The sequence below is a fragment of the Eublepharis macularius genome, chromosome 7 (assembly GCF_028583425.1).
Source record: "Eublepharis macularius isolate TG4126 chromosome 7, MPM_Emac_v1.0, whole genome shotgun sequence".
Lineage (NCBI taxonomy): Eukaryota > Metazoa > Chordata > Lepidosauria > Squamata > Eublepharidae > Eublepharis > Eublepharis macularius.
In genome coordinates, this window is record NC_072796.1 from 45,254,249 (window position 1) to 45,275,952 (window position 21,704).

At 41.2% G+C, this 21,704-nt stretch overlaps 2 protein-coding genes across 5 annotated transcripts in view; both read right to left on the reverse strand.

Moving 5' to 3' along the window:
• The window catches only part of SIRT5 (sirtuin 5), a 43,036-nt gene extending 35,154 nt beyond the window's left edge, over window positions 1–7,882 (reverse strand). Inside the window, exon 1 of one of the 2 annotated variants that reach the window (XM_054985609.1) lies at window positions 7,784–7,882. In XM_054985609.1, coding sequence (XP_054841584.1) covers window positions 7,784–7,804 — 21 coding nt within the window. In that variant the 5' untranslated portion in view covers window positions 7,805–7,882. The remainder of the gene's footprint in view (window positions 1–7,783) is intronic. The other variant, XM_054985608.1, reaches the window with a different exon arrangement.
• A 1,303-nt stretch (window positions 7,883–9,185) lies between these two features.
• KIF13A (kinesin family member 13A) overlaps window positions 9,186–21,704 on the reverse strand; it is a 128,210-nt gene continuing 115,691 nt past the window's right edge. For 2 of the 3 annotated variants that reach the window (XM_054985606.1, XM_054985605.1), the window contains 5 exons: window positions 21,467–21,578; window positions 20,354–20,502; window positions 19,731–19,844; window positions 12,190–13,252; window positions 9,186–11,565 (listed from right to left, as the gene is read on the reverse strand). In XM_054985606.1, the coding sequence (XP_054841581.1) occupies window positions 11,285–11,565; window positions 12,190–13,252; window positions 19,731–19,844; window positions 20,354–20,502; window positions 21,467–21,578 (1,719 nt within the window). In that variant the 3' untranslated portion in view covers window positions 9,186–11,284. The remainder of the gene's footprint in view (window positions 11,566–12,189; window positions 13,253–19,730; window positions 19,845–20,353; window positions 20,503–21,466; window positions 21,579–21,704) is intronic. The other variant, XM_054985607.1, reaches the window with a different exon arrangement.

Here is a 21,704-nt window from a genome sequence, read left to right on the forward strand (position 1 = left end):
GACTTCCCCAGCCGCGTCCGGGAGTGCCTCCACCGCGCCAGCCGCAACCGTACCAGCCGCAACCGCACCCGCAGCAACCTCTACCACAGCTGCCGCCAGCTCCACGACAACCCCCTTTACAACTCGGCCCACTCGATGTCTATCCAATGCCGGCGCCGGCCCCTCGACAAGACCTTCCAATGGGTTGGGTCAAGTTGGATGCTACGTTCGATGGGGACCCTTCCAAATTGGGATTTTTTCTAGTACAAGTAGTGCAATTTTTTAATCGTTGGGGGCATCTTTTCGGAAGTGAAGCTAGTCAAATCGAACATCTGGGGTCACGTCTTCAAGGCAAAGCAGCTGACTGGTATGTAGGACTGTATAACGTGGGGGCCCCTGAGTTAGATACACTCCAAGGGCTGGTAGACGCAATCCGAGCTCAATATGAGGATCCCCTAGAAGAAACCAGAGCCCGAACAGAATTGCAGGCTATCAGGCAAGGCAGCATGTCGGCTAGAGACTATGCCGCAAAATTCCGACAACTCGCTGCCAAATGCCCAAGGTGTGAGGAATCCACCAAGATTATCATGTTTAAACAGGGTTTAAACCCTAGATTGCTGGACAGAGCTTTAATGCAAGATAATCCTCCTACACTGTTGGGGTGGATACAATTGACCTGTGAAGTAGAAAACCGTCTGATGGAAGTTCGTTTGGTGGAGCAACACCAACAACCTCCGGGCCAAAGACGCTCCTCCACTCCTGCTCGAGGGAGCCGGGGGGCTGGCTACGCTATCCGTGGAGCGAGAGATGCTAGATGGCAACAAGGATTGTGTTTGCAGTGTGGACAAAGTGGTCATTTTGCAGCGCAATGTCCTTATCGGCCTGTGCAAAGACCTCTGCTCCAACTCAGACGCCCAGCCCCCGCTGCCTACCCGGCGCCACCGCGCCCTACCCCAGCCCCCAGAACGGCAAGAGGTAGGGGAGCGCCGAGAAGAAATCCCCCTGAGAGGGGGCTAGAACTGGAAGAAGTTATAGAATATGATCCAATGGCGATGGCGGGAGGGGAGAATCCAGAAAGCCCCTCCTCGGGAAACGAAATGGATCTGTCGTGAAAGGACCCAAACGGCAGATCAAACCTCAGTCAGTTCCGGTTCCGAACCGACCGTATGGGTCCATACTCTTCATACCAGTGACTTTAGTGAATTCTGACAGAAAGATGCACATCCAGGTACAAGCCCTCATTGATTCGGGCTGCTCTAGAGACATTATTGCACCAGCCTTGGTAAACGGACTAGTACTCCCTGTCAAAGAATTAGACATACCGGTCATTTTCGAGCAAATGGATGGCACTAACATGAATCCAGTGACTACAGAAACCATGCCAATCATCACAGGCATGGGACAACATTGGGAAAAAAGATCTTTCGTTATTAGTGCCACAGCAAAGTACCCCTTGATTCTGGGGAGCCGGTGGTTATGCGATCATAACCCCTACATCAACTGGGCAGAGGGAAGCATCACATTTACCCATGAGTCATGCAAAAGTCATCGGTGGGATCAAAATTGGGGAAAAGATCCGACCACAACCGAACCGGCTCTCCTCTCCCAGGAAGAAATCAACCTAATACCCAAACAATACAGGGCGTACACCCAAGCCTTCACAGAAGAAGAAGCCAACTCGTTACCTCCTCACAGGAGGACAGACTGTGCTGTGGAAATTTTACCTGGCGCCTCGCTGCCCAAAGGCCACCTATACCCTATGAGTCCCAACGAAAGAGAGGAGCTCCGCAAATTCATCGACCTCAACCTTCAAAGAGGATTTATTCGGCCAGCTAACAGTCCCCATGCAGCGCCAGTACTTTTTGTAAAAAAGAAAGATGGGGGCTTGAGATTATGCACGGACTTTCGAGGTCTTAATGCGGTCTCTTCCAGCAATGCCTACCCTATTCCGCTCATAAGAGATCTACTCAACGTCGTGGCTCAAGGTAAGATCTTTACGAAATTAGATTTGAAAGATGCTTACTTTCACGTTCGTATTCGAGAGGGGGATGAATGGAAAACAGCCTTCAACACATCACTCGGCCAATATGAATACTTAGTTATGCCTTTTGGCCTGGCCGGAGCCCCCTCAGTTTTCATGTCCATGATTAATGAGGTTCTGCATGAATTCCTCTATAAAGGTGTAGTGGTGTATCTGGATGATGTGTTAATTTATTCAGAAACGGAAGAGGAACACGTCGAACTGGTAAAGAGAGTCTTAACCACCCTCATGAATAACCAGTTACCTATTAAACTCTCCAAATGTGAATTTCACAAAACGGAACTCACTTACTTGGGCTATTGTATTTCTAAGGAGGGTTTGAAAATGGATCCAAGTAAAATACAAGCAGCACTAAATTGGCAAACCCCCACAACCCGCAAAGAATTACAATCCTTCTTGGGCTTTGCCAACTTCTATAGAGAGTTCATTGCAAATTTCGCCCAAATCACACTCCCCCTAACTGAACTGTTGAAAACCAAAGATAAGGGGGACCAAGCCAAAAAACCAAGTGCAAAACTGGCTTGGACGGCGGAATGCCAAACGGCGTTCGTTCACCTTAAAACGCAGTTTGTATCAGAACCCGTTCTACAACACCCCGACGACAGTCGCCCGTTCATAGTACAGGTCGATGCCAGCGACACGGCAATTGGGGGTGTACTGCTACAGCGGGGGGCGGATGAAAAGCTCAAACCCTGCGCCTTCCTTTCCAGAAAATTTTCAGAATCGGAAAGGAATTGGAATGTATGGGAGAAAGAAGCCTTTGCTGTAAAAGCGGCTCTCACTACCTGGAGACATTGGTTAGAAGGAGCCCGCCATCCGTTCAAAGTCTGGACGGATCATAAAAATTTAGAAGCCCTGCGCAGCCCTCGCAGGCTAAACGCCAAACAACTGAGATGGGCGGAGTTTTTCTCTAAATTTGATTTCACATTGAACTTCCTCCCTGGGAAAACCAACTTCTTGGCGGACGCTCTATCACGCATGCCCCAACACAAAAGCAAAAGGGAGGAGACAATAGACACAGTCTTCTCACCTACGCAATTAGGGGGCGTGGTGACAACACGCAGCCGCACCACCCGCTTTCCCCAACCCGACCAGGGATGGAGAGAAAAATTAAAAGCTGAAGTGGAAAAGGAGGGGGAAGATGTGCCCAAAGACAAACTGCAACAATCCGATCAGGGGGAATGGCTCTGGGGAGATCGCTTCTATGTACCCAAAAGCTTAAGGAAAGAAGTGTTACAACGCTGTCACGATGCTCCCACAGCGGGACATTATGGGTACTTAAAAACACTTCATTTGGTACAACGCCAATTTTGGTGGCCGGGCATGCGCAAGGACATTTCACAATATGTAGCGTCTTGCCCCATCTGTCTCAGCGCCAAATCCCGAAAAGGAAAACCTCCGGGTCTCCTGCAACCCCTGGAAACGCCAAGCCGACCGTGGGAAATAATTTCCATGGATTTTATCACAGACTTGCCCCCCTCCAAGGGACACAATTGTATCTTAGTCGTAGTCGATTTATTCTCCAAGCAAGCCCATTTTATACCCTGTACTACAATTCCTTCGGCTAGAAAGCTAGCCGACATCTTTATGAAAAACATTGTAAAAATACATTCTTTTCCATCCAAGGTGATCTCGGATCGTGGCGGACAGTTCGTTGCCAACTTCTGGCGGGAGCTTTTACAACTACTGGGTATTGAACAAGGTCTGAGTTCAAGCCATCACCCAGAAACCGACGGACAGTCAGAAAAAACAAATCAGATATTAGAACAATTTCTGCGCTGTTATATTAATTTCCAACAAGATAATTGGTTTGATTTGCTCCCCTTGGCAGAATTCTCGTATAATAACAGCGTGCACGCCTCTACAGGGGAAACTCCCTTCAAAATCGTCTATGGCTTCCACTTCAAGCCCTTCCCATTTGAGGCGCTTTCTCCCCCTACTACAGCCGCCAACGACGTCACCGAGTGGTGGGGGGAAGCAGCCCAACAGTGGACGCAGATTAAGAAACATCTCATCAAAGCCAAACAGGATTACAAAAAATACGCTGACCGCCACCGCGCGGCAGAATGGGAATTACAGCCGGGTGATCTAGTCTACCTTTCCACAAAGAATTTGAAAACAACCCAAACCAGCCGCAAGCTAGCGTTGAAATTTTTAGGTCCGTTTCCTGTTCGCAAAGTAATCAACAAAGTGACTGTTGCTCTAAATCTGCCAAAGAATCTTCGTCATGTACATGATACCTTCCATGTAAGTTTGTTGAAAAAAGCCCCTCCTGCTAATCAATGGCACACCCGTGCGCCTCCAATCCCCACTCTGATCGATGATCAGACCCACTATGAAGTTCAACAAATACTGGACTCTAAAATACAAAGAAATCAGTTATTTTATCTCATTAGGTGGAAAGACTTTGACTCTGGGTTTGATGAATGGGTGAACTCTGTACATGTTCATGCCCCTAGATTAGTTAAGGCGTTCCACTCTCGCTACCCACAGAAACCTGGAGGGGGAGCATCTTAGAGGGGGCAGAATGTCAGGTCCAGACTGCTTTCTTGTATGCCTATGCTTAACCGACTCCATTTTAATCTTTTCAGTGTGTAAGTGCTCTCTTCCAGGTGCCAAGGTTCCCAGGCAGCTATCTCACAGAAAAGGATTGTTTTGGCTACCGACGTTCCACCAAGAACCGGCCTTGGGAGCTTCTCGCTCTTCTGACTTCAAAGGGGTTGTTTTGAGAACTGTGGGGGGAGGTTGGGCCTGCTGTGATCTGTTACTCTGTACCTCATGCTTTGCCTGTCATTGGTAACAATGCATATGTACCATCCTGGGTTTTGTATTCAGGCTCGTGGACTATAATGAACTAATTCTTCAGTAAAAACCTTTTGGAAACAATGGACTGTTGTCTAATTGCAGGAGGTAGTCTGGAGTAAGAACGTTATCTAGCCACAAGTCTGACACCTATCTCCCGATGGACCCGATGGCTTGGGGGGGAGAAGGTTGGCATCCCACAAGAAGGCACGGAGTCTGGCCTTCCGATCGCTCCTTGCTTTTGGGGTGAAAGACATACACACCGCACAATGCTCCACAACGTGCCCCTCGCCCAGGCAAATGAGACAGAGCTCATGGCCATCCGAGTGGGTCATCTTCGTGCTGCACTTCAGACATTTTTTAAATAAGGCTGTCTGAGACATTTCGAATGATATTTTCCAACAGATGGACACAGGAAAATACCGAACAGCACAAGAAAACGACGAATAAACTCCGAAGAGACTCTGAGAGACAAATAACGCTAGAACAAGAAGAACCTTTTCGACGGCGGCGAAAAAGGAACTGAGGGAATGCCGGGGACGTTCGGATATATATACATTCAAAATTGGCGGGAACACCGGCGCGCATGCGCGGTGGATCCGAACGTCCCCTTCACATCTCTAAAAGCTAGAAAAATCTTTTCCGTGGCTGGCCTGCGCCTGCGCAGTCCCCAATGTGGGGCTGCACAGAAGGACGACGATCTACCTTTACCTTACCTATATATATATGTGTGTGTACCGATTTTAATTATTCTTAAAATTAGATTTTAACTTCTTAGCCATCTTGGTGGCCTCATGAGGGCAGAAAAGCGGAGTAAAAATAAAAAAATATATAATTTCAGATCTGAACTATGGGTGGTGGTTAATTTTTACAATTGCTTAGTTCTGGGTAGGACATTACTGGTTGGGGAGTAAATCCATGTGGTGTTTGGGGACCATTATTTTCAATAGGGAATCTATTCTAGAGTGTGAAGCAGCTATGTATAAAGATAATGGCACCAAATCTGCACGAAACTCAGTTCTTCTAATCTAGACCCTCTAAATTTAAAGCAGATTAAACAAAGGGGTTCAATTTTACCAGCTCCTGAAATAGCTGCCTCTTTGCAGTTGCATTTCTTTCTACTGATTCCTAAAATGGTCAGTAGCCTACAGTAGAGCTTCAGCTGCTCACCAGCTGTATTCATTTCCCTACTCTTACAGTGACTGACAATTTTTTTTTAACTTTTCACTGAAAATTGCATTTGGCATGCTTCCTTGTTGTGGTCTCGTTTCCTTCCAGAAAGTGAGGAAGACTTCCTCTGAAGAACCCCCTTACCATTAGTCTGCCATTATTCCCTGTGGAGAGGGGACTTTTGGGGTGGTGGAGTGGCTGTTTTTCAACCAGATAACACCAAAATTGCAGTGAAGTGCTGCCTATCCACTAAAGAACCCTCAGGTTCCAAGTGAATTAGACCAAGGGTTCCAGATTTACAGGCCACTGAACAACGTTCTCTCTGAAAGTAGAAAGCCTGTGGGGAAAATCTCTCACAAAATAGCGGGGGGAAGGAGAACATCTCCCTGCAGCAATTAGCTGGGAGTGCACTGTGCTCCTCCGTTGCAAGGATTGTGCCCCGCAGTAGGGTGATTTACTGGGGGAGTGCTCCCAGGCCACCCTTTGACCCTAACCTGCATGATGATGCCACTTCCCAGAAGTGAAGTCATCATGCCCGCTGGGAGAGTGCGCGCACAGTGTGCACAAGAACAAAGGGCGCAAGATAAGAACCAGCATCCCAAACTCTCACTGGGGGAGTGAAGGGACCTGACAACCCTATATTCTGCTTGGGAATTCTGTAATTTACACCCTAGTTGTAACTCCAGCAGTAAAGTTGTAAGTTGTAGTAGGTTCATCTTCATTCATGATGGTCACGTCTTCATTTCTTAAACTGGAATCTGGGGAGTACTGAGGGTCAATAGGAGTACTCTGTGGTGGTTGGGGTGTGTGTCTGTGAATCCACCTGGATAACACGAAAAAAGATCCCTCTTGTATTTCTAGGAACAAAGTCAGGAACTCTCTGCATCTGGTAAAGGGTATGGAATCAGCACCCCCATTTTTCAAAGGGTGGAGATTGTAGTGCTTCCAGAATTTAGACTAGTAGCCAGAAAATGTGCTGATTGTTTTTCAGCGCTAAGTGACCAAGAAGGTACAGTTCTAATATGGTCATCATAATTACTTCCAGTATAAAATTGAACCGGTTTTCATTCTTATTTTCGTACACAAAGGATTTCTCCAGGGAGATAGAAAGAGGCCACTCTCTGTCCACAAACAGCAGCGACTTTCAGCTGAACACTAGAAATTCAAGTTTTGCATAACTCAGGTCTCTAAGGGCAGCTTTGAAACATTTCCAGGCTCCTGTTCATCCAGCCTTATAGCTGTTAACCAACAAGGGGGGTTCTGTTCATGGAGCAAAGTCCCTTCCAATCAATGAAATTGATTAAATCTTAGGTCAAGTTTAAAATGAATAGAATCAGCTACCCTTGACTTGATATTGTAGGCCATGTACAAGCAATACAAATATTATACTTAAACTTGCTTTTGATGTGTTACTGGGAAGGGTCTGACTAGAGTATGGAGACACTCAGAGGTACAGGGACAGTATGCCAAACCCTCTGAAAGAGGGCTATCCTCTATATGCTGATGATGAAGGAAAAGCCTAGGGGTCCATGCCTTTTTAAAGATAAAATTGAAAGTCAGGGCATTGGTGCCCTAAGTAATATTCTTACACCATTAATTTCACACTCAAACATTCTGAATCAGAAACTCTACAATGAAGGAGCTCACAGAGATCTCTTCTTCATCCTGTACTCCTCTACATGTAATGTCCCCCCCAGTGTCTCTTCTTCCTTCTCGCCTTCCCACCCATCTTTGCCCCATCTAAAGCTTTTCCCTGCAGCCTCTCCTTTCTCCCCTCACCTTCAATTTTACCTCATTCTCTCTCTCCCACATTCATGGTTTTCCATTCGTTCCAGTCTTTAAATACTTGGTTCTTCTCTTCCCCTTTCCACTCTGCTGAAACTAGCCAAGGCATAGAAGCCAAGACAATGTTGTCTGGTATTGCCTAGCAACTCCCCAAATGGTTACTGAGATCTCACAATGAGATCTTGGCCAACATGCGCGCTCTCTCTCTCTTTAAAGGTATAGGTACTACTTGTATTGCTTTGGGTGATTCTTACCTTTTATTTAGATTTCAACCTTTTCTACAAACCTGGGCTTTGTAGAAAAATCCCCCCATTTGTTAATGGTCCCATTGTGTAGATTTTTTGATCTGCACACTAGGGCCAGGTTCAGAATTAGTTAAACCACAAATTATATAGAATATAATGTTACAAAATTAGTCCTCCCTCCCCCAGCATGTGGAATCTAGATTTGCAAGAATGTGACTTAGTGAAAACTGAATTCCAGCATGAGGCAGCAGTAGCAAATAAAAACTGTTTCCTCACGGTCTAAAAATAGTGTGATACTCACAGAAGGCTGCTGGCTACAAAATGCCAACATGATTTGTGGTGTTTTGTAAATGGATGGTGTAAAAAATCGCGAGGAAGCCGGCAGCCTTCCATGACTTACGTTGTTTCATACTTTCAAACTGGCAGCTTTCGTATCAAAACCAAAACAGAAGGAAAAATAAAAACCACATACACTGAAATTGTATAGTGATAGAGGGGCTAATGCCAGACTAGAGTTTGGGAAACCCAGTTCAAATCCCTGCTCAGCCATGAAGCCTCTATGGGTGATTTGGGCCAGTAATAGTTTAACCAGGATTGTTGGGAGAACAAAAAGGGGGGAAAGAATGTAAGCCAGCAGGACCTTGTGGAAAGAAGAGTAGGATAAACACACATTAGATCAAAAGAATAAATTGCTCTTGAATCCTTGAGTAGTTTACATCTATGTTTTGTTAGTACCATCCCCTGCATTTTTATAAAACTCAAATACTTTGGCATTTCTTCTAAGCACTGTGCAAATTCTGAACCAGTTTTGCAAGATTTATCATTATTTCACATATGTGTGAACATGTTACTTGAATAATTTACTTAGAGAACTCGCTCAGAAACGATTCAGTAAATTATAACTGTTTTATAAAAATAATCCCAGAACCATGATTGAGCATGTTTTATGGGTGACCTATTACTATAAAATAAGCATTTTCTCAATATAAACTACGTTAAGGGTATTAGTTAAAATGCATATAAAAATACTCAAGTCAAAATAAAACATTAAAAAGAGTCAGCTGTATACGCAGATCAATTCCAAAGCCTTCATAATCTATATCCTTATATATACATTGTCAAACACTGAGCCCAACTGCATCTGATTTTTTTAAAAACAAAACTTAACAAGGGTTCTTTATTCCAACCAAAAACAATATGTGCATGAATGGCAAATACTGATGTGCTAAGATGTGAGTGCACAATATTAGAACTGAATGTTGCAACTGGAAGTTGTATTCTAGAATCTACATCAAAAATACATAATGACAAAAAAACACCAGCTGCCAGTACTGCTTTCTTTTGTCTATCCTACTGCATACTACTTATTTCACAATGTTGTGTCTTAAGCTCTTTGGAAATTCTACCTCAGACTGTCAATATTAGAAGTATTCTTGAAAGCACAAAATAGCTTTGATTTTCAAACTGCCCTTACCATACACTTTTATTGATTCAGATCATTTAAAAATGTATTTACAATCAAATTTCAACTTTGAACTTCATTTGCAGCATTTGCCATCCTGCAACTATTATAAAATGTTAGTGTGCATTGTGTTGTAACTGTAAGTGCATCTGCACTTAAATTCTGAAACAACCATTTATTGCTGAATTAAAGTACTTCCTTGCAGTTGAGGCAAATGCACCAAAATGAAGAGGAGACGTTTATTCCATACTGCACTGTGGAGATGGTAAAGAGAGGTTCACTGTGGAAATGACTGCTGGAGTGAAGAACTGAACATGCAGATACAAATAAGACTATATATCGGGCTAAGAAAATTTATAAATGTATGGAGGCATTCTTATAATTCTGCAAACGCATATACATCTACATTTATAAACTAAAATGTTACATACAATAGCATGTATCTTATGTTTCCTGTAATCTGTGAGAAAAAATTGCTACCTTGGATAGGGCTTTTGATTAAATCAGTGACACATCCATCCATTTTAAAAACACTATTCTCTTTACAACATGTATATTAAAGTGTATGCCAAAGGTATGAATCAGTAACTAAACCTTTTATCTGACCGAGTCTTATATTACATAATGTAAACACAGGCACAAACATTTATAAAATCTGAAGTAAATCATTTGTATTCTAACACAAGTTCTGTACCAATTAAATACAGTATAGCAGAAATAGAATATAAATTACACTTTTTACAGTAAGTAGCAAAATACTAAGAGAACTTACTATACATATGAATCAAAGAAGAACAGCAGCTTTTCTGTAAGGTCCCACTATTTCAATTACTTTCCAAGAAATAAAGAACAACATATACAGCAGGCCATTCATACTTTTCCTTTACCATTTGTTACTTTATAAATATCCAAGACAGCATCTATACATGGAATAGCCTGCCAAGGACTCAAAAGAATCATATCAAATTCAGAGTTAAAAATGAACTTTCCGCATTAAATCAGCTCAGAACATTTCATTTCAGTTTGGACACAGCCAGCAATGAACAGTGAATGGTTTACAGCTGTGATCCAATACTGCTGCTTGCAGTACTGGATCCTCCCTGTTTCCAAAGAAGCCATTTGTTGAAAATGTTGTCCACCTTCTGTAGAATAATACTGTTTCTGCATTCATGTTGCCTGGTTGGCCTGCATTGGCACGTGAAACACCAAACATACAAGCTTTAGGCATTGTTAATGTTTTCAGCACATGTCAAGAATTCAGCACAGTGGCAGGCCCATAGGAAGACCACATAAAACCCAAACCCCAAACCCACAGTCTCTTCAGTGTGCTTACAAAACACAGGATATAAGGCAGCATGATGCCTAGTGTTAATGTCTAAAAATATGGCACGGAGCCTATAAGTTCAAACAAACATGTAAAATAAACACAAGATAAACAGCAACTGTGTTCTTTGGTAATTAACAGCACATTGTCAGTTCTCCCTCAGACACATATGTACATCCCATTACCTTCCCACACAATAAAATATTTCATTTAAAATATGATCTAATTTGCTGAGTAACCAACAGTCAGGTACCTCACAGTATCTACAAACTAACTGTAATTTAGTGTACAGTCATGTTTGCCTTTTGGCAGGCAAAAGATACAGTCATTTTACATATATATTATTTATAAAAGAACTGGAAAATTACGTCCATGATTCAAACATTCAATAAGGACAGATTACAACCAATCACTTCAGAAAAAAAGTGTCTCCACACAGTGATTTGTGTAGCAAGTGCAAAAACAAAACTGCAGCTTTAGTTGATCCAAGATTTTCTGATCTCCTGTTTTCTAGAAAAAGCAGAAGCTGCTGCATCTCTTGGCTGACAGAGGGTTGCTGCTCCTGTTTTGAAGGAATGTGAACCTTGAACTGAACTCTTCCACTTTTCTATGTTGGAGGATACCTGAGACTCTGAAGTGCCACCACATTTTGTTGCGGAAACTGGTGCTTTAGTGAGACATCCAGGACGAACAAATACCCCGTGTTGTGGCTTGCAGTGGAAATACTCTCTGCCGTTTACTGTGCCATCATGTTTCCCTTACACAAAAACAAAACAAAAACCAGAATCAGATGATCTCTTGGCATACAGTGGTTAAATACATTTCCAGTTTTAAAAGTTAGTATGGAGATTAATCATCTTGCAGCCATAAGAAGATTACATTATGAATAATTTCTTCCACATACTTGTAGTAATAAGATTCAGAAAGAACTATAAATAATATTGTTGCAAGAGACTTATTCTGATGGCAGTGAATGAATTGCTTAAGGTTTAGTACATTTTGTACTTGCATCATTCATTCGTTTACCAATAAAAATTATCACCTTCAATCTGTGAAATACATTTGCAATTCAAATGTCAAATTCTGAATCAAAAACGAAATTCAAAGCTTGAAAATACTTAATATATTGAGTTTTTCAAATTTTATAAAGATATAAATTAATGGCTGCTAGAAGTGGAAATGACTCCCTTCACAGCCAATTATTTCTTTACGCTTAAACAATTTAAAATAATCCATAAAAGCAAAAACATACATCAAAGAAAAAGAAGCTAGTGGTTACAAGCTAGAGTTAGCCTATCCTGGTTCATAGGAACATGCAAATATTACTAGACAATTTTCTCTGGATAATTCTAAACAAATTAAGAACATGATAATTTCTTACCCATCTGGAAATGTAATTCAATGCCAACCCAAGTACCAGCTGAAAAATCCACTGGCCCAATATATCTCACTATGCCAGATTTATTGCTTCCAATACACACTTGTTCCCCCACTGCCACCCAGTGAGGGTACTCTTCAGAAGTAACATCTTCATAACCAGAGCTATCCGCATTATTTTTTCCAGCAAAGTCATCTGCTAGGCAAGAATCTGTATACATATGACAGTATGAATCCTCTTTTACTATGACAGTCAATAAAGGGTTTTCAGTACAACTTGTCTGCTGGTACTCTACTTGTGTAGCCTCCAGTTGGCTCACTGGTTTTTCCTTGTAGTTTTTTGGGGAGAATCCTGTGGCACAGTTTGTTTCACCTGCAGAGAGCTTTTTTCTTCTATTAGAAGAGCCATTAGAAGAGAATTGTGGCACTCCTGAACGTTCAAGTTCCTTTCCATCTTCAACACCCATGAATTCTGTAAAAGCATAATCTTCGAAAACATTTGAAGTGTGCTCAACTGTTACTTCTCGAGATGTAAATTCAATTCCATGTTCTGGGTTTTTATTATCTGAAAAATCCCCAACTGAACCTTGTAGTTTTGTGGCATCGGTGTTAGAGGTACTTTCAGACAGTGGAATCTCTCTTGCTGAGGCATTGTTTCCTTTGAGCGGTGACATGACTCTCTTATCTTTAGCCCAGCCCCTTTCTTGATCCAAAGCCTCCTTGTGTGAAAATCTTAAATCATGGGACATATGAGATACACAATGGTCATTAGAGTCCAGATCCTTAATCTGATTTGCTAATTGGTCTGTGCTATCACTACAGGAAACTAGCATATCAGACAAAGTAGCATTTGAGGCACTGTGAGAAAAGTAGCCACTAGTAATACTGCTAGTGGTGGGGCTACGAGATACCTCTTTCTCAAGAATCCGAGAGTTTACAAAGTCTCCTTTAGAGGATAACCATTCCCTGCTTTCCAAGCTAGCATTATAAACACTAAAATCAGCAAACTCCTCAGGCACATAAGGCTTCTTGTTAATGGTCTGCAACTCTTCTTCTTCTTCGGAATCCTATAAAAATTTTGAAGACAGGTAAGTTAATTTGTTATAAAGTTGTTTTCATTACATGCTTATAAAATCCTCTTATTTCATCATAAGGACTGTGCACTATTACCTTCAAAAGAGACAAAACCAAGCAATTAAAAAGGAAGTTATTGAATTTTAAGTATGAACATATTGCTACTGAAGGGCAGCTATAATGAATTCCAAACACAGAAGCTACTGAGAACAGCCTTACAGCACTTCCTAAAAACTTCTAAGGAGGACTATTTCTAAAGTGAAATAGTAACTGCTTCCTTCAGAAGCTTGGGGAAAAACCTTTTCTCATCAAGGCAAAGGATCCAATACATTTTCACAGCATGACTGCAAAAGCCATGTACATGAAACAAGAGCCCAAGTGGTAGCTCTCATACTCCCCAAGTAGGGGTGTGCATCCCCCAAAATATTTGGGTTAACCCAAAGCAGGAAAAAAATTAGGAAAAATTAGGAAAAATTAAGCCAATTCGGAATTATTAGGGAAGATTTGGCCATTGTTTCCAATGGGAAACACTTCTCCCAGGTATCTGAGGGGCCTAGGGGGGGGGGCGCATTTTCTTCCCTAATAATTCCAAATTTATAGAGGACCTTCTCTCAACCCTCCTCTCACTACCACCCAAGTTTCAGGGAGATTGGACTTTGGGGGGCCATGTTATTGCCCCTAAAGAAGATGCCCCCAGCTCCATTATTCCCTATGAGGACCAGCCATCACGCCAGAGAATCACACTAAGAAAAAATAAATTTAAAATACACAAACCCATATGAAGCAGGGACACTCCTGCTACTAGAAGTAAACTGAAGCCACCCCCCATAACCAAACAAATGCAAGGGAAACAGCTTCACATCAGACAATCACTGGAGAATCACAGTAAGAAAAAATTAATTTAAAATACACAAAACCATATGAAGCAGGGACACTCTTGTAACTAGAAGTACACTGAAGCCCCGTCCCCCATAACCAAACTAATGCAAGGGGAACAACTTCACACTAGAGAATCACAATGAGAAAAATTTAATTAAAAATACACAAACCATATGAAGCAAGTTTATGCAACTAGAAGTAAACTAATTGAATAACACCTCCCCATCACCACCAACAACACAACCAAACTGATGAAAGGGGAACAACTGTAAGGGCAAAAGTATAAAGAGACCTACAATTAAAAAAAAGCCTTTGTAAAGCTTCATTTTAGAACACTCTCAGAAACCTCCCCAAAAACAAACCCTCCCACACACAGCAAAGCAATTAGCACACAAGAGGCAATAATTAAACAGAAGATTTAAAATCTAAAGTACAACCAGCCACAATTTTCTCTTCCCTTGATCCACCAAGACAAGAGACAACCCCCTCAAATAGGAAAAAAAAACCCAGTGAGTCTAGTGACTCTCAAACCAGTTGCAGACAGTCAATCTGGTTCAGCAGGCAAGCCACAAGGCAACACAGAAGAAATGGCCTCCAATTTAAATCTATCATCGATTTCACTACAGCAGCATTGAAATTAAAAAAAAAATACTGGCTTCCTCCCAGAGAATCCCCTAATCGGCAAAGGAAGGCGGGAGGTGCTGCTGGAGGGACTGGCATTCTCTCTCAGCCAGTCTCCCTTCCCTCCCTTGTTGCTTCTTGTTTGTCTGAAATTGTTTGTGGAATGGACTGCTTTGTTCTAGATCAGCAAGGCAGAGGGTGAAGCAGCTTGTATTTTTTTCTTCTTGATCAGGAATATACTAAAGATAAAGTCTAAATTTAGCCATGAAGCAGAAATGAAAATGAAGCCGAGTGTACTATATGCAAGGATTTAACGTCTGTGGCAAACAAAGGAAGTTACAATTTTGAAGCACTTGTCAACAGTAGGCATGGGCACGAATTGAAATGCAAATCAAATTTTGTGACGAATTGGGCGAATTCATGTATCGCAAAAATGCGTTTTGTGTGGCTGTGTTTTTCACGAAATCCACAACTTTTGAGGCCGATTCGTTCGATTTGTGAATGCTTCGTGCTGCCAGACAGGCTGGGGACAATCCATTGAGTCCCTAGGCAACATAGACCCGGAATGTCTGCAGACCTTTTGTTGCTGTGGAAACCCCAATCTTAGTCTACATAACTTTGACAGGCAGCTCTCCTTGCCAACCTGAGAGCTGAGCAATGCAGGTCTGCACAAGTTTACATGTGAACTGTAGTCAGAGACTCCTTCCTCTCTCTGTTTCCCTTCTCCATTTTTAAGAATGGGATGGTGGAATAGCAGCGGTGGCGGCAGCCGCAGCAGCTCCTTCTGCCACTGCTTGCCAGCTTCAGAAACTCTTCCCTGACTCTCTACCTCTCGTCCTCCTGCTGCTCTGACATGCCTTCCCACCTCCCACCCCCAAGCTCCCCAGAGTGGATCCGCTCTTCTCAGCTTTTCATTCAAGAACTTAGACAGGGGGGGGGCATGTCAGCAGCAGGATGACGGGAGGATGGGAAGGAACAGTCAGCAAAGAGAACTGAAGAGAGGAAAACCCAAGCAGATCTGCTCCACTTGACTTTTATTCCAGCAGCGGCAGAAAGCAGGAGGCCAGGAGGACGGGAGGGAAAAGTCAGCAAAGAGAGCCTGAAGAGAACTACTTGGAGGGTGGCTGGAGGAGAACCGGCTAAAGTCTCCCTGTGAGTTTGGAATCTCTGGGTATAAAGGGAGGCGTTGAAATGCCCCGGGTTCTGATGAATCATAAAACTAATGAATTGTATCGTGAAACGGGATGATTTCATGGAAGTTCGTGTTCCGTGATTCATGGACGCAACAAAACACAAAACTGTTGTTTCGCTTTTCCCCATTTCATGCCCATCTCTAGTCAACAGCAACAAGCACAAGAAAAATATCCAGAGCTGTCTTAATACCACAAAAGTCAATGAATTCTTTCTCAAACAAAATTCAAAAACAGAAGACCAAGGTATAGCAAAAGAAGCAGCATTGTCATTTCATGCTGTTAAACATCACCTATCACACAGGTCTATGATTTGCATTAAGTTAAATCAAGTGATATATTCTGATTTAGACATAGCAAAAAAAAGTTTCCTGTGCAAGAGTGAAAGCTGAGGCCATTGTCAATAGAGAGCTTGTTCCACGTGTTGCTGCTATGGCAGCTCAGGATTTAATATCTTGATTAGGTGTTTCAACAGACGGCAGCAACCAAGGGTCACAAAAACTGTTTTGATATACTTTCATAAAGTTAATAGTGTTAAATAAAAGTGGATAACAACTGAATACTATACCAAATGAAAAATCAGAAATGATAGTGGATTGTGCTACACAAGCATTAAAAAACCATGACCTCCTTACAAAGTATGTTGCATTCTCTGGTGAAAACATAAACATTAATTTTGGAGGAATCAATTGCTCTGGAAGAAAAAATGTCTTCCATGCCTTGAAGAATTAGTCAGTGTTGGTTAGTCAGCACACATCCTTCACAACTGGATACAACATGGGGCAGAGAGATGTCTGTAGACGTAGAATGCAACATAATGAAGACAATAGTAAATTAGTAAATTTCTCCATATACACAGTAAGTACAGGAAATTCCAAGAGTTACTGTGCATGGATATAAATCACAAACAATTACTGTCACATAGCAGAACAAAATGGCTACCACTCTTTCCTCCCATAGAATGGTTATTGCAGATGTTTCCTGGTGTGATATCTTTTTTCATGATTCACGCCACTTTTCCCACTCACGGAGGACCACGGTTCTCCCAGGCTTCAGGTGTTGGGTGATGTACAGCTGGCAAGGGGAGGCAATCTTTTTTCTGTCTCTCAATTCAATCCACTATCCATATTGAAGCAATTCTTTGAAAATTACTTAGCAGAAGGATATCTGTGGCACTTACATTCTTTAATGTCAATGTTTCATACAAAAATCCAGGAAACAGAAAGGGGGAAATACTCAATTCTGAAGGTTTTCACTGTAATTGCAGTCAGTTTATCGAATGTTGTAACACAGGATTGAAGCAGCTTCCTTTTACTGAAAACAAAAGAGATCCTACGCAAAGGAAAGAAAGATGGACTGGAGAAATAGATCCTTCTGTGGAAGAAGCCTCTTTCTTGTTCAAAGTGTGTTTAAAATATTTGCAGAAATGGACATTTTCTCTTAATTTTTTTACACTCGATGACTTTTAACTGACACCGTTTCATTTGATGATGTTCAGTCTACCATAAAATACTTGAGAGATTGAGACATGGAGGATGATGTAAAATATTTTGACCAGTTCTGTAACTTGAAGACTTTTGTTGAAAGTGCTCAAATAGACGAAGACTTCAGAAGTGTGTCAATTAGTGACAATTGGGTTAAAAAATTTCAAAAGTACTGCAGTGCAGACTGCCATTCTAAGGTGCTGAAATAGCAGAATTTTTCTTTTGTGTTCTGGGTCATAATGCAAATGTTGAATTTTTTTTAATCAACACCCACTGGACAGATGAAAGGAACAAGTTTACCATTAAAGCTTCAAAGGGTCTTCTATTACTGCAATATAACGTATGTGACTTCATGCTTTCCGTTCCACAAATACTTTAAAAATTTTTTATTATTATACCTACTTGAACAACCAACTAAAGGTGTGTGGTCTAGGTCTGAGATTTTGGGGAAAGGCTGGATTTTAGCCAATCCAGCTAAATCTAACTTTCCTAGATCAAATCCTGGTCCGATCAAGACCCTCAGATATATCAAGGAATTGCAGCTTCAGCCTCTTGGCTGGCTGTTTCCCCAGGCATCTCCTGCACTGAGGAGGGAGGGGGAGTGAGGGGATAATCTGTGCAGGAGCTCTTCTTATCTGCTTGGCTTCTGTGAGTGAGTTGCAACAATACCCCTTGCTTCAGTTTCGTTTGGGTGGAGTTTTCTGATTTTATGTCAGTTCCCTTGCTTCACTTTGATTCTGGGAGGATTCCATTCTCTTGCTTCAGGTTTGATTCTGTTGGGATTTCTCTGGGTAGAGTTTGCATTTGGATGTGTGCCTCTGGCCAGTAGCAGTCTTGCCCCTGTAATTCTATGCCTGAGAGCTAGCTTGCAAATATTTCCTCCATAAGAAACAATGGAGAGTGGCTGGGGCACTTTTTTCAGGGGCCCATGGAATTGGACCACAGGGTCCAATCATTCTGAAACTTGGGAAGTCAATAGACAACAGGCAGGAGTAGGTTCCCGGAAAGTTTAATGGAGTTTGCTTGAAAAATGACCCTATCCCCAGCCCACTGGATAGATTTCCTCATAGACAATAATGGCTGGATAAATTCAGGATTATCTAATCTGTCTGAACCAGATCAGATAATTTTTCACAGATTGCATGGATCCCAGATTTTTGGGCGGAATCCCTGAAACTCAGATCCAGATTACCTGGATTTGTTGTTGTTGTTGTTGTTATACACCCTTACAACCAACTCTACATAGGGAGATAAAATCTTCCAACGAGTATTCAGATGCCACTTCCTCATAAGTATGTAAATACTGGTGTTGTAAGTATAGAAATGTTTAGTGACAGGTAAATTAGTAGTTTTGTGGAAGGGGGGTGTTGTTTGCTTACTGTTTCATTTCTTTCTTGCTTCAGTACACACTTGCCATTTCAGTAGAAAGAGTTACATAACAATAATTTGTTTTTTGTATACGTGTGTTTGTGTGTGCATACACACGCACATGCAGGAGAGAGAGAGAATGAACTTAAGCCCATCCACTATGGCTGTTTCATTTTCCAGCAACAAATTCTTATTCGTGTGGACATCCAACAGGAAAAAAATTCTTGTTGATGAACAGCATCCTCTTTTTTCATTCATGAAATCTGGTCGACCTAATGGTAAGTCATACAGCTCCCAAATTCTTTGTTGACTAGGGAGCCAAGAATGCCAGCTGCTTTCCAACAAGAGCAACTAATATGAATCTCATAAGAGAGGTATGGGGTGGGGGTGGGGGAATAAAAATTAATTCACAGAGGAATATCTGATAATATCTCCATCCAGGGTAAAGAACACTGCCGGATCAGCTTACACGGATAGCTGAGACTTCCAGCTATTAAAACATCTAATTTCAAAGAGGAACAGGTAATTTAAAGAGGATTATTACTCACTGTATTAATGCTAACAACATATGCAGAAACAGTCTTGTAACTGAATAATTTAAAATAAGTAATTCATGAGCTCTGACATTTACTGGTAAATCTGAAGCCCAGCAGACTGCACTTGGTACAAGACCACTAAGACTTTTCTCCTTGAAAGGCTGAATTGTATTATCAGTCAAATGAATTAAGTATTTCATGCAAAAAGTTACTCAATTAAGGAACATACAAGCATACCTTTTTATTACTGATACTATGTTAATAGTACATTTGTTAGCTCCTCAGAAGCAGATTTTTTTGATCAAATGTCTTCCACAATTAAAGCCTAAATGCCTTTAACAAGGCCTTAAACCACCACCAGGTATTATGAAAGAGAACCAAGGCAAAACTTACAATCTTCTTCACATGTATGCTATTGTGTTCTACTGGCATGCTACTGAGATTACTTCCCGAGGGCACAACACAGGCAGTGTTATGTACCTGAGATGACGACATGCTCTGCAAAGGCTGAGACACACAAACACATCATACAACAAACATACTAACATTAAACTCAAGCAAGTTAATAGGACACAAGGGCTGTTTATTAAAAGGCAAGTAGACACACACATCAGCAGCTAAGTTGGCTGCCAAATCCATGCAATGTCTGACTAAAAAGCATTAAATTACAGAAAATATGAAATACTTTCTAAAAATGTTCCTGTAATTTAATGTGAACTGACTATTAAGGATACTGACAGACTCATGCAACATTTAAACAAAAACTAACCATGCCTAGTGCTAGTGCTATGCATTATTCAACGTATGACAAAAAATGCTGTAAGACACTATTCTAAATGAGAAAGAACATGATTTGTTACAACTTTATTATGGGATTCCCAGAATTCCAAAAGCTCCATATTATAAATGCATGCTGTAAGCTATACAATAATTATTGTAAGATATATTCAATAATTACTTGCACCTAAGTGCATCAACATTCAGAACTTACTGTTACTTAAATTTCTTCTACCTACCTCTTTGCTAAGTAGAGGCCGAGTTTCAAGAGAGGTCTTTTTGTTCTCTTCTCTTACTGGCATTAAAGGTTTGAAAAACTTGGGAGGCTGAGGAGAAAATGCTTTAAATGGACTGATGATTGATGCCTGTGGATTTTCCAATACAGTACCTTGCAGAATATGAAAAAAATGCCTAGTAAGTTAGCTATCTGACATCCAACTGGGATCAATCAATAAGAAAGATAATGCATCAACAGAGAATATATCCTCATAAGTATAAAGTTGAGAACTTTATAGCCATTTTATCCTTACTATTTTTGATAACAGTTATCAATAATATTTAATATCAGCTGTGAAGATTAGGGTGCACAATAGATATCTACAGGGTCACAGACTGTGGGCTACTGTTGCACTGACTTGAGTCTCAGCGGGAAAGGTGGGCTATAAATAAATAAATAAAACCATGGGCTACTAAAATCAAACCTTAACCTGACAAATTGTCATATTTGCAAAGGTCAAAAAGCTACTGTATCAGTCAAATTTATAAAATTGCTATGCATTTCCCAAAGAATACACGCCTCGTGGCAGGGGAGTTTTTAAGCATAAGACTGCACAGGATAGTGTTGATACGAGAAAAGTATTCCTACTATCTGAACATTAAAATTTCTCCTTACTAATAATCAACAACTTCCTTATAACAATTTTCCCTAGATAAGTTTATCTTTGGTAACCTTTTGAGATTCTGGAATTGTTTTAGAGAGGTGGGGTGAGTCAGATCTCAAGGGATAAGGCCAGCAAGATGGCAGAGAATATGAAGATATGAACAGAGCCTCATGGGGAGGGATGCAGTTAAAGCTGGAGAGATGAACTTCTCAGTGAGATCTAGCAGCTTGACTCTTGGGCCAGCTGGAGATTCACTGATAGTCAAAATAGACAATATTGAGCAAGCTGGGTCAATGATGTAAGTCTAGCAGATTTAAATGCTAAACAGATTTGGACTGAATACTTTGCTTGCGTGCTCTTATAACTAGACATTTAAAAGCAGTAAACAAAAAACCCATAATCCTTTATACTATAAATCTCATTTTCAATCCTTTATTTATCCAATTAAACACACACACACAGAACTCTTACCACTGGCATCTTTACTTCTCCAAGATGAATCCCTGGGTAAAGTACCATAACATGATACATCTTGATAACTGGTGGAACAGTCCAATATATCTAGCTGCCCTTCTGACCAACCCTAAAGAAAAAAAATGAACAAAATTAATAATTTGCAAAGCATTTAAAGAATTCAGTTTCTTTCAACAGTCAATTTTCTTATACTGACATACATTTTCTAATTATTTTTTGTGTTAATTATAAACAC